At 40.0% G+C, this 12803-nt stretch overlaps 5 protein-coding genes across 6 annotated transcripts; 2 read left to right on the top strand and 3 right to left on the bottom strand.

The window, feature by feature from the left end:
* Positions 1 to 258: 258 nt before the first annotated feature.
* On the bottom strand, positions 259 to 3876 carry LOC115624524 (melanotransferrin). Its single transcript, XM_030519243.1, has 7 exons — positions 3746 to 3876; positions 3171 to 3598; positions 2975 to 3108; positions 2759 to 2919; positions 2186 to 2697; positions 1951 to 2115; positions 259 to 1890 (listed from the first exon to the last, which is right to left on the bottom strand). Exons 1-7 carry the CDS (start codon positions 3804 to 3806, stop codon positions 826 to 828), a joined length of 2526 nt encoding a protein of 841 aa, XP_030375103.1. The 5' UTR covers positions 3807 to 3876; the 3' UTR covers positions 259 to 825.
* A 129-nt stretch (positions 3877 to 4005) lies between these two features.
* LOC115624855 lies at positions 4006 to 4442 on the top strand. 2 transcript variants are annotated; one of them, XM_030519700.1, is made up of 2 exons: positions 4006 to 4043; positions 4146 to 4442. In XM_030519700.1, the coding sequence occupies exon 2, from the start codon at positions 4151 to 4153 to the stop codon at positions 4325 to 4327; it is 177 nt and encodes a 58-aa protein (XP_030375560.1). In that variant the 5' UTR covers positions 4006 to 4043; positions 4146 to 4150; the 3' UTR covers positions 4328 to 4442. The 2 variants fall into 2 exon arrangements, with proteins under 2 accessions (XP_030375560.1, XP_030375561.1); XM_030519701.1 differs by having other exon boundaries at positions 4017 to 4043; positions 4150 to 4442.
* A 140-nt stretch (positions 4443 to 4582) lies between these two features.
* LOC115624562 (probable phosphomannomutase) lies at positions 4583 to 5581 on the top strand. Its single transcript, XM_030519291.1, has one exon. It carries the CDS (start codon positions 4705 to 4707, stop codon positions 5467 to 5469), a length of 765 nt encoding a protein of 254 aa, XP_030375151.1. The 5' UTR covers positions 4583 to 4704; the 3' UTR covers positions 5470 to 5581.
* On the bottom strand, positions 5562 to 7422 carry LOC115624561 (kelch domain-containing protein 4). Its single transcript, XM_030519290.1, has 4 exons — positions 7279 to 7422; positions 6909 to 7214; positions 6420 to 6840; positions 5562 to 6350 (listed from the first exon to the last, which is right to left on the bottom strand). The coding sequence occupies exons 1-4, from the start codon at positions 7390 to 7392 to the stop codon at positions 5683 to 5685; spliced, it is 1509 nt and encodes a 502-aa protein (XP_030375150.1). The 5' UTR covers positions 7393 to 7422; the 3' UTR covers positions 5562 to 5682.
* A 373-nt stretch (positions 7423 to 7795) lies between these two features.
* Positions 7796 to 12625, bottom strand: LOC115624512. The gene is made up of 6 exons (XM_030519224.1): positions 12568 to 12625; positions 12466 to 12471; positions 11519 to 11591; positions 10471 to 10560; positions 8759 to 8785; positions 7796 to 8693 (listed from the first exon to the last, which is right to left on the bottom strand). The coding sequence occupies exons 4-6, from the start codon at positions 10541 to 10543 to the stop codon at positions 8002 to 8004; spliced, it is 792 nt and encodes a 263-aa protein (XP_030375084.1). The 5' UTR covers positions 10544 to 10560; positions 11519 to 11591; positions 12466 to 12471; positions 12568 to 12625; the 3' UTR covers positions 7796 to 8001.
* Between the last annotated feature and the right edge of the window lie 178 nt (positions 12626 to 12803).

Raw genomic sequence — 12803 nt, 5'->3', positions numbered from 1 at the left:
TGATTTGCCTTTTTGCACAGTGGTATCTTATACTGTTTTTAAAGATCTGTGGCGTTGTAACTTAGCGTAATTTAATGGGACTTTACTACCTATCATTATTTATTACCATACCAGTAAAACATTAGGCTTAAAAATCGTGTTTAATGTTGTTATAAACATGATAATCTGGGAAAAAACCAAGAATTTTTGAATTTAAATTAATTGGCGCTTGTTTATTGCTGTATTAAAAAATGCAACTTGTCCGTAAAATCTTTTATTTCATACAAATGTATATATTGTGTAAAAAATATGAACAAAGTTGATACAACATTAATCTTAAATAATATTTTGGACGGAATTCATAGGTTTAATCAGGACAGAGGGTCGAAAATATTGACTTACATGATTTATGGACGGTCTTTACGTGTAAATTTACATACATATGCATGTATGTATATATGTATATCAAAAGGGATTGGCGTCTACGCCATTACATTAAAGGCACTCGGTAATGACCCGTATTTGTAGTGTGGGTCTTAACTATTAACTAAATTATTAACCCTATCGTACGAGTTGAGTGTAAGACGGAACGTATAATAGAAGATATGTATGTCATTTGTGCTGGAGATTCAAGTATATAAATTTTGAGTCTTACTTAAGATAAATAAGGTGATGGTACCACCCTATCTGGAATGTTTAAATAATGCGCTCAATTCATGACAGAAGTAAACAAGATATTACCGTTCAGTGATTTTAGTCATTCCATCTTCTATGAAATCGCCAAATAGCGTATTTGTGCACACCAATCCGTACCTTGTTTAGTTCTACCGTGGTCCCCACATTTATTTACAGTAGGGACACTATGGATATTGAACTTACTAGCAGCAACATAACAGAAATCACCATCTGACTGGCACCAGCGTAGCAATCCGTAATGCGACGTGCTCGCATGTAGTTATTGCCTAGGTAAATATCGTAGCGTCGTTGGTTCGGTGGTATGACCTGCAATTGTCTTGTCGCGTCCTGAAAGATAAGGTCATAGTGTCCCATAGGTGATGAAAACATACTGAAGCTGAACGCGTCTACGTCCTTGCGGCCATACAGCTGTTGAGCGTACGTGAGCAAGTTGATGTACGCATTCAATTGGGTCTCATTGTAATTGATACCACCACGCGTTACAATTGCATTGGCTTTCACTTTTCCCAAATTGCAACGTTTATAGTCGTACAGTTCGGCACGAGTGCCATCGGTGCAGAGAAGCTCAAAGTCGTCGTTCAGAGCGTTACGAGCCCACCACTCCTTTCGCTTACCGCCAGTACTTTCCATGACCGTGGTGTGCTTCATAAAGGCTACATGACCACCGCCCTCGACAAGGCATCGGAAGGCACCTGTATGTCCATAATAATCTTCGGACGCGTCTCGCCGACAATAACGATAGCTGGTTCCATGGCACAGATCGCACATACTGTCGTAGGGCACACCAGTGTTATATTCGCTGCTGATAGCCCCCGGTACGCACGACTTGGTGAAATATTCGGCGGCAGCGCGAACAGAGTCACAGCCATAGGGTCTGATCCAGCCGTTCGAGATGAGAAATGCCATCGGATAGGTCCAGCCAGCAGCCATATTAATGCCCGTGTGGCAGGTGTACTTGCCCTTGAGATAGGTGAGTTCAGTATCAGGATCTTCTTCCTTGGCTACTGCCACTACATAGTATTCGGGTTCTCCCAAATTGTACACTTCTGACATGAAAGGAACTAGGTCATAGTTCAGTCCACCTGTGTACACATCGCCAGCATCAAATACTGCAACATCAGCTTTGCCAGATTGAATTAGTTGCATACAGTTTATGTGTGAGTGCATCTTCTTGCAGATGAGCTCTGGCTTTAAAATCTGAGCCTTTAATGCGGTCTGTAAAATATGGCATAATGATAAATAATGTAAGCTTTAACTTCATGACTAGCTACAAACCCTCATTTTTATGCATTTCTCCAGTTCTGGCTCTGAAGTCACGCACAATGTCATTGCGGGAACCGGACATTCACGGATACCGTAAATATATTTAAGTGAGTTATGCAAATATTTGCTGAAGGACTGATCATCTTCTGCAATAGGAGTTAGAGCTCTGGCTCCATCCTGTTATGTAAAATAGAGCATGAATATAGAAGAAAAGTTGGTTGGAAAAGTTCTAGTGCAGCTTATATACCTGGAAAAGTAAATTCGATTTGCCGTATCTCTTGGAATCGAATATGCGAAACTTTTCGTATGGGATTGAAGTGTTGCTACCGTCGAGCACACTTCGCTCGGTCGTGAAACTGCTGTCAAGACGATCGCTGCGGTAATTCGTGTTGCCAAAGCTATCGTAAAACTTTTGATCGTATTGATTTTGGGATCTATTGAAAGTGTTGCTGCCGTCGTATGGATTATTGTATGGGTCGTAGGCGTTGTTGCGGCCTTGATCATTATAAGAATTGCGGTCGTAGTTGCTAAAGCCAGTTTGCTGTTGACTGTTGGGGTTCTCACGTAGACCGTCTGAATACAACTCCGCGATGCGTTTCAGAAATTGTTGGAACTTCTTTCGCTCCTCGAAGGTGCGTGCTGACGACGTGACGACTGCATCGGAGGGCACTTGGCCCCAACTGCATTGCCGGAATTCACTTACGGGTACACGACGACCATCACGGCACAGCAATTCGAATGTGTCGGGCGATAAGTTTTCTGTCATTGCAACACATAAATATAAGTAGTGTAACGGAATATGAAATGTACATCCACTTACTGAATTCTGTGCTCTGCAACATTTCGGACACGGTCGAGTGCCGTAAAAAGGCAACATCACCAGCTTCGAGAAGGCAACGGAATGCACCATCGTATCCAAAATAGGGATCAGCAGCCGAGCAACGCCCACCGGGAATTTTGCCAGTGCACAGCGTACAGAGTCTGAGAAGAAGATTGCATGTCTTCAAAATGAAACACTGGAATACACTTAACTCACTTGTCAGAATTATCGCCAATGGGATTGTATTTGTCAGTCAATGAGTACACGGCGCAAGAGTTGTTAAAATAATTGGCTGCAGTCTTAACCTGATTATTGCAGTCTACAACTTCCATGCCTCCATCTTGTTGTAACTGGGCGTAAAAGATTTAATTATATTTGGATATATAAACCATTAATAATGTCGTTTTCCTACCGTATGTATGGGCACTATCCAGCCTGCCAGACTGCCTACCCATGGAAAGCAGGCACGCTTGTTACGAAGGTCCCGCAGGCCAGTCAAATCAGGCAGTGTGCCTTTTTTAATGACTGCTACAGACTGATATTCGGTAAATCCTCCTTCAAATTTCTCATGCATAATCGGAATGAGCGAGTTGTAACGACCCGCAGTGAAAACATCGCCAGCGTCCAGTGTGGTAATGTGCGCTTTCTCCCGATCTATGTGATGAATGCATTCGTCCGCGCTATATGCCATAAAGCATGTAAGGTTCAGAAATGCATCATCAAAGAGTGCGCGGTCCCTTTCAATGGCTATGGTTAGGTTTTGGCATTTGTATTGCTCCTCGTGACTTTTGGTGCACCATATAATATTGCTTGTTTTATGCTCATCATAGTGGTGTTGACCTAAAATATTAAAAAAAATGCGATAATTGGGTATATGTTACAGTAATATAATTATATCAAAAATTTGTTGAATTTTCGATTGCTCATTTGATACAACGCCCAAATGTGTCACGCCGTCGAAGACTTGAGACGCCACAAAAAACATACCGTGACTGGCAGGTAACTGAAAAGCGATCGCGAACGCAATGAAAACTAATGTTCTAAACATGCTGCCGCATAAAGATAACTTTGAAATTAAACTAAAATAAAATAATAGCAATACACCTTAAACAATACGCGTCGACGACACGCCCAGCAACTTGCAGCAAATATATCGAATCTATCGATTACTGGCTGTTATCGGGGTTTGTTTATGTTTTGTGTTGATAGCGTGTTTCGTTTCCATGTGCATATTGGCGTTTGGCATTTTTGTGCATCAAACTGTTGTACGCTTATAGGTGGTTTTGTAAGTGGAAGATTCTTTGATTTATATAAGAAATGCTTGCGATTTAAATTGCACAGCGCAAGCAATTTGTACAAAATAACTAAGTAGTGTTTTGGTTTCTAGATAGAATGGCAGTACTTCGCGGCTGGAGATTTGTGGCATTCGTTTCATGCCTCGTCGGAGCTGTTGGCTTTACTCTTTACCCAGTTATAGTGGATCCCATGATGAACACTGAGAAATACAAGTCCTTGCAGGAATACAGCAAAATAAAACGGGACGAACTGCAGCATAGGAATATTAAATAGTTAAAGCAGTCAAACAACCCCGTTTGAAATGTTTACATCCACTATGCTACGTCTTTAAATTTATTTAAATGTTAAAATTTGTTGGCTACAGACATAATATAGTTTTATATATGCATTTGTATGGGTTTATTTTAATATGCAACATTTGTTTAACGAAATTGAACACACCGTATGTACATATTTAGAAATACCGGGTGTGATTGCTGGAGCTTTTTCAAAGTGTACATGTTCCATTCCATGACCGATCAGCTGATACAGATAAGGTCGTAGCTACGTGGTAGCTGGAGGAATTTCGTGTGCAATTGTTGTATATTAATCATTCCATTTCGTATTGTTAAAGCGGATAGTTTTCAAACTCTGAGTACATCAGAATAAGAATGCCTGCCACAGAGCTTAAGCGTGATGAAATTCTATTACTGTTCGATGTGGATGGCACACTTACCTTTCCACGGTCCGTTGTGGAGCCTGAGTTTGAAGAGTTCTTTTATTCAAAGGTAAAGCCGCGTGCAACTGTGGGAATAGTCGGTGGATCGGACCTGGAGAAGATGTTCGAGCAGCTTAATGGGAAGCGGATTTTAAACGAATTCGATTTCATATTTCCTGAAAACGGGCTGGTACAAATCGAAAAAGGCAAAGAGGTGGGAAAACAGAATATTATAAAGCACTTGGGTGAACCAACTTTGCAGCGCTTCATAAACTTTGTGTTGCGTTATCTTTCCGAGCTGGATGTTCCAATTAAACGCGGCACATTTATAGAGTTTCGCAATGGGATGATGAACGTATGCCCCATTGGTCGGCAATGTACGCGAGAGGAGCGGAACATGTTTGCGGCTTACGACATCGAACATAAAGTGCGAGAGAAAATGATCGCGAAGCTGAAGGAAGAATTCGCAAACATTGATCTTCAGTATAGTATTGGAGGTCAAATAAGCTTCGATGTTTTTCCGCATGGATGGGACAAGACATATTCCCTACGACATATTGAGGCCAATTACAAGTTCAGGGAGATTCACTTTTTTGGTGATAAGACTGAGCCGGGCGGTAATGACTATGAGATTTATACTGATCGTCGTACTATTGGCCATAAAGTGTCAACTCCAAACGATACTAAGCGCATACTAACCGAGTTATTAGGTCTGTAAGTACTGCTCCGGGCAAACAAGTTGTTGAAACTATAAAACTTTCCACATTACAAGTATATAGTATATCCTAAAAGCGAAAACGTTTATATAAATATTTTTTTTCAAAAGACTAGGCATTTCAATATTTTTATTATTCATGGGTTTCTATGTAAACGCGCTGTTGTATTTTGAAAATATATTGTAAAAACTTGAATTGTCACCTTAAAGATGTAATTAGTCGGTATCCATTTCGGAATCATTGGAACTATCTTCGTCTATGCTGCTGTACTCCTCGTCAGAGCTACTGCTCTCACTATCGACCCAATCGTGAGTATTTTGTTGGTTTGCAATGAGAACCTTCCACTCGTCCAACTTGTGCAGATCCAATGTGTAGAAATCGTTGAGAGTAATCTGCTTATCATCTTCTTCATGCAATCCTCCAAATAAATACAAAACGCCTTTGCAAACGCATAAGCCCGGGCTCATGCGAGGAGATGGGACATTAGTGGGGCGACGGTTAGGAAATAGACTTGGCATAGTGGATACAGAGGGCGTGCTACTACTTGACCCTCCAACAGTCATTGTGAAAATACCATCAGTAGTAACTGTTGATTCGACCTTTTCCGGACTAATGATTGATTGGTTTTCTGCCATTTTGGTACTGGCACTAGACTTCTGCCCTATTTCAAGCAAGCGCCAAGATTGTGCTGTTAAATCCAGTGCGAGCAAGTCGTCGCCAAATTGTCCTTGCACGTCTTCGTCGTCCTCGTTTACATCCATTACACCTCCAAAGCAATATGCCTTCCCATTCGGCGCAGTAGCGCATCCCACGCTGCTTCGAGGCTTTGGTTTGTAGCCACTTGGTTTTACCGAGCTCCATTTGTACTTATCAGCACAACTTTCTGTAACATTCGTAAAAAGTGGAGTGAGTGATTTGGCTAAGTTAAGATAATATACATTAAAGTTCTTACTATCTGGTGTGAGTGCAAACATGTCCGTATGAGTGACGCCCCGGTCTATATCCTTTTTCATGCTAGCTTTGGAGTAGCCACCCCAAATTAGGATTTTGCCATCTGGTGCTGCAGCAATACAACATCCCGAGCGCACTGAGGGTACAATTGCACCACCAACCTCGATCTTTACCCATGAATAGCTTTCTAATGAAAACACATGCACGTCGTTGAAATAATTGTAGGTGTGATTGTTGTCGTGGAAGCCACCAAACACAAAAAGCCGCTTCTTAGAAGCCACCATGCGGTGGCCGCTTCTCGCACTTGGCCCATTAGGTGCAGGAACTTTTTCCCACTTTCTTGTCTTCAAACTCATCATCCAGAGGTCTTTGTAGTGGTAGAACTGTAGCTGTGAAGGACTTGCATGTTCACCGCCATAGAGCTTATGAATAAAAAATTACAATAAATTAATTATTAATTACAATTAAGTTCCGACTTTCTTGCACATACCCACAATTGACCTCCATCGGTGGCAACAGTTACCATTTGATGGCCACTCCTTGGAGTTGGTCCTGAAGGGGAACGCAATTGCTTCCATTCGTTGCGGCTAATGTTGTAGAAATATAAATCGTTGTAGACGCAAACTTTGGAACCATTATAAAATTCGCCACCAAACATAATGAGTTCGTCTTTCTCTGGATGTGACACTAATGTGAAACTAGAGCGCGGGCTCGGCGGTTGACACACCTCTTCCAATATCGCAGTTCTTCTGGCCTCTTCATCCTCCAATTTTCGCACAATATCAGCAATGTCAGCCTTTAATAAATACAATAAAGTGAGTAAGTTCTGGCTAGTTTATTTCACTTATGTGTGTGCATACCTCTCCAAGCTTTTCCAGCATTTTCTTTTGCTTCGCTGCAAGCTTTTTATCAGTTTTCATTGCTGTTTTTTCAGCGCCTTTCCCCTTTTTCTTGTTTTTGTCCTTTTTACCCATTTTGAAGAGAATTTATATCGTGCACGTGTATTTCAAATAATTTATTTTTGACTGTAAACAAATTCCATCTGCGACACCAGGGATGACAATATAGAAATAAACCGCTCGTTACTTTTTTGAAAAAGCAGTTACATAGCAAGTAGCAATGGTGTTGTCGTCGCTTTTATTTAAAATAATACTCATACGTCGTTTTTAGACGTCGATTAAACTACAGGAAATGTGGGTATATATAATTTAACGTGCTTTTGGGAATAAAACTTATAGTTTCAAACACTTTTTTTTGCAACCTGTTGCTTTCCAACTGATGTTGATTTGAAGTGGAACATGTTAATTTGGAATACCACGTTGTTAAAACTTTCATTTACCAAAGCAGTGTTTAATTGAATTATGAATATATTATGTCTTGAGTTAAAAACGTTTATTGGGCTTACATATAAAATTATACATCTCTGCATGTACTTGTAATAGTTTGTTGTACTTTGTGTATACAAATGTAGGTATTAGTGTTTTAAAATTATATTAATTTAATCAATTAGCCCGTACAGTATATGAGGAAATGTTTTCCATTTTTGTAAGTAAATGTAATGTAAAACAGGGTATAAGAAGTAACTAATACTTTTTCAATTTCAAGCTGTTGCTGCTTAACGAGTTGGGCCCATTGACCGACCAATTCGAGTCGAAACCACAGGCGCTATCTGAATCGGAATCGACTGCATTCACAGAGCCTATACTTATTGGGGCGCGAGTCTGATGTGGCGTTGTCGGCATACTGCTATAGCCTGAATTGAGATTAGAACTAGAATTGGACGAGCAGATCGAGTCCCTTGGCGAATCGGTAGTATTTGAGGCATAGGATGATCGTTTGGGGGATCTATATCGCTTGGCAAGTAGATCTACCGTTTTAGGTGGAGGCATTAAATCCTCCGGGCGGCGAGTGATATTGTCAGCGGAACCCCACGACTTGTGAACCACATCGTAGATACTGCTGCTAATAGGAACACTCGCCCTTGAGCCCAGATGGCTGTTTGTTCCGTATAGTGTTGTCGTCGTCACTCTCTGAGCCAGCGGTCGATTCCGTGTCGTACCAGTGAGATGAATATGATGATGTTGATGAGGGTGTCGGTGAGACCGCTGGCGATGGGGATTTGCTGCCCCCATAGCCCCGCCAGCGCCAGCTGCCATCGGCGCTTGTCCATTGCCATTGCCATTCCCCACTCCCAAGAAGTTGCTGAACGCTTCGGTTGTTTTCTTTACTCGAACATTCAGGGAACCAATCCGCAGGAAGCCCGAATCTTTTTCGGCTAAAAATCACACAAAACATTGAATAAATAAATCACAATTTAAAATCAATAATTGATGGGCTTACTTGCATGCTTTTTCCGAGCCTTGATTTCTGGAAAGGGCATAGAGCAAACAAATACTTATATATTATTTATTTATTAAGATATGTTGAAACAAAATATTGTCGATGTCATGTATGTGCATGCAAAAAATGCCCAAAAACAATATAAAAATTATAAAAAGTGTTTTCGCCATTATAAATGAGCAGATGATTTGAAAACACTATCAGGCATGTGTCGAATCCTTCCCGTTGCATCTCGATTTAATAACAAATACATACGTAGATTAAGTTAAGTTAAGTGCATTTTTGAAGAGGGGGAATAGAAATTCGAAACATTCCTGATAGGTAGGACAATAGGAAACTTACCAAAATATTTGATTTCAAAGGCATCAAACCAAACAAGGCAAAAAATAAAATATAACAAATACGTATGGCAAATAAGAAAGAAGCGCGTATATTTTACATTGCTTAATTACGTGGCTAAAGAAATTAAAATCAAATCAAACCAATATATGCAAGGGGAACTCAAATATTAATCAATGCAAATCGGTTGAAAATGCTCAAATTCGTGCAATTTCTCAACTTGCCTCCAGCTGCCGTTGAGTCCGCCGGTGCAGCGCATCGCTTGAATCTCTAAATGTGATAACGATTGAAATTAAATAAAAGAGAGTCCCGAATTTAGACAATTGGATACAATTATAGATTATGCCAAAGTTCATGTACGATTTAGTATTTCATGGGGTTTGATTGTCCACGAGTGTACGATTTTAAGAGTACATGTATATTCGCCATTATGAAAAGCCCATGCATTAGATATGCTGGCAAGCTCTATGAAGAATTGTCGAATGTTCTGATGAAGGATTGTATTCATGGTATTAAATGACGTTCAAGAACTGAAAGCGAGCGATACGTTCTTCGGATTCAAGCAGAGTTTAAATCGGGTGACTAAAATACATATATTAGTTTGGCTGTTGACTGCCCCTGGTAAGGACATTGATTATTTGTAAGTTGGTTTTTAACTTTAAAGGTATTTCAAAGTTTATTCTCCAAATCGCCAATAACAAAAGAAACATGCGGTTAGTTATAAAATTACTTAAGCTATACATATTGATACACAACTGCCAATTCCCAGTTCGTGGGTTTTAATTAAATAAATTCAAGTAATTAGGGAAGGTAGTGCTGGAATTATTTTTCGGTGGGTGGGTTAGTAACAACATCTTTAGTGGCTCGGTTAGCGCCGGCAGCGGATCGAAACGTTTTGCGAAGAAAGCTCTTTTTGCGTCGGGAAGAGGGGCTACGTAGAGTGCCAAAATTATCCTTTGAAGATATTTCGCCCTTAAAGCTATTCAATGGCTCTTTACCATCAATAGTAAGCGATTGCATATCTTTGTTATTGTTGTTGTTCGGCGGCGATATAATATCGCACGGCACCAGGTCAGTCTCCTCTGCATCGGTCGTGAACAATAGAGACGGAATGGGTGCCTTTTTTGGGCGTCGCGATGACGTCGTTACCAATAAGGATTGTGAGCGGGTCACGGCAGCCCCTCCACCCGATCCGTCACCACTAACAGTACCGTACCATAGTTGGGAGCGTTTCTTGCCACGTATCAAGGCGCTGCCGAGCGTGCCGCCTGTAACTTTTTCGGAGTCGCTGGGCAAAGGGAGCTCATAGTGTGCAGACCCAAGGTGATAGTTGTTGTTAAGTTCCGTGCTGGGGAAATGTTTGAGATACTCACTGCTGCAGGTCGAGGCCGATACACTCGGTCGCTGGAGGCTATAGTCCAGCGGCTTGTTGCCACTACAATCCATAATGTCTCGGTTGGCCTCTGTAGGACACAAAACAATTTTAATAAATGATCATTTGTTGTTAATAAAATACGTAATTATTAAAATACAATATTAAGGGAATTGGGTCTCTTAAACTGTAATATTAAATCAAGTTTAAAATTGGCGCTTTACATCAATATATCGATTGTTTTATATCTTCTTTACATATTTACGTTTATGTAGAAAAATAGAGTTCCTAAACTTTTTTATACATCGTATCTATCGTATCTAGGGATATAAAAAAACATCGATGTATCGATTATTCATGATTTGTTGGGCGATCACATTTCTTTGTGTGGTTTACCGAAGAAGGTATATTTTTATTATAAATTATTTGGAGTTTTCATTAAAATGCGTATTTTGTAATATAAATTTTGATTGTTAACTATTTGATCTTAATTTTTTCGTATACAATGTCACACTTATAGTAATATGGCCTTTTAGAAATACATGTGGCATATTTTCCGCTTTTTGTAATTTTGCCAATTATTATGGAAAAAAATATAAAAGTGCCAGCTTTATTATTATTTGTTATCAATATTGTCAAATGACACTGCTATTTTAAACCATATTTATCTCAAAATTTCACAGTGCTTTTTTACGCTTTATTATAATATGTTTTAGCTTTATTTTACTCCTCTACCTATCAAAAACAGTTTATGTTTTCTTCTAAAAAGTAGGCAACACTGTTGCAAACATACACATAGTACCTGCTCTAAAATATGTACAATACATACTACTTTTTATGCTTATTTAAATATTGCGATTACTCTGTAACCTTTTTTACTGGGTAATGGATTTTCAATACCATGGAATACATTATTGTTAAGAAGTGCTAAACGATGTTTATGTCTATTTTTTCAAATGCATATCATGTACTCATCTCAATAGTAATATAAATAAGTAATGATCAGGCATGTACATATCTCTGAGATATGGCGAAATGGTTTTACTTACTATAAACATTCCAAAGGAGTTCATATATATTGTCTCTTCCAAATTGTATCGCTAAATGAAGTGGTGTATAGCCCTGAAAATAAATGATAATGATGTATTTGCATAAAATTAAATTGAAACAAATACTTTTGCATATTAGAGGATAACTGCGGAGCATCTACATATATGTTTGAGATGATTGTTCAATCATTTGAAACTGCATCTTGAGCTCGATTTATGCTTTCAAGGCGGAAGTCGATCTTGCCGATCTTTACTGGATCGCTAGCGATTGTGTTAAGAAGTCTTGATTTTGGAAATACATGTTTGAAATTAGAGATCTTTGCTCGGGCGTTAGTTGATCTGCCAAACCAAATCATATTTAAGCGCTAGAGTCTGAGGCGTGAAAGCCCCTTATTGTCGTTTTTAAAACCAAATTAAATCGAATGGATTGAGAATGTTGGCAAGGGTTAGCTATTCAGAGCGTTTCCAACTCACATAGACATCGAGAGCGTATCAAATCAGTTGCAAAACGAACATAACGACAACAAGAACAAATGTAACAAGTTTCGCCGTGATTGACAACTCACTTTGTCTCAGTTTTGCATTTGATATTTGGAAACATTAAGAGATTCCGTTTGGTCGGAGGAACAAAGCGCGATTCAATTTAAAATTTTGTAAACTTGCAAGCACAGGCCAAAGGATTTGACGAGGGCAGGGCAGGGCAGGGAGGGGGAGGGAGGGTGTAGATTGTGACACGATTGGATGTGGCCGTCACGATTTGTCACAGCTTGCGGTGCGCCTCCCGGGAAGGGTTAAAGGAGAGTGCGTTCTGCGTTCTGCGACATGTGACGCACACTGACAAGGCAATAAGGCGGCCGATTCGTGCATTATTAAAAGTGGTTCAATATTTTCGACAGAGATGGAATCTGGCTTTGGTTTTAAGGTGTCTAAATTTAAATTTGACTTACCCCATTCTAGCGCAGGCATGGCGAATTGTGTTCATGAAATAGAAGGAATATTAGAACATGGCACGTACATATGGGCCTAATATAGCCTAATAAGTATCTTACCGTTCTGGCATTCACATCGGCCTTATAGGTGCCGGCAATCAGTTTAACGACATCCTCATTGCCATGCTTGGCGGCCCAGTGTAGAGCGGTCTGAAAAGCAAAAGGTTTCGTTAAGTGTCTGGAGAAAGGCCGAACTCTTAGTCCCAACATAGAGGACAACGGAGCAGTGCTGTAGACTTTGCTATCAGCATGAGCATATCTGCCACGTTGCCCTCCTAATGGAGGGCCAATATGCT

Source organism: Scaptodrosophila lebanonensis, unplaced genomic scaffold (genome assembly GCF_003285725.1).
Source record: "Scaptodrosophila lebanonensis strain 11010-0011.00,11010-0021.00 unplaced genomic scaffold, SlebRS2 tig00000061-arrow-pilon, whole genome shotgun sequence".
Classification (NCBI taxonomy): domain Eukaryota; kingdom Metazoa; phylum Arthropoda; class Insecta; order Diptera; family Drosophilidae; genus Scaptodrosophila; species Scaptodrosophila lebanonensis.
The sequence above is the reverse complement of the archived record's forward strand: the minus strand, read 5'-3'. Positions and strand labels throughout refer to the sequence as shown.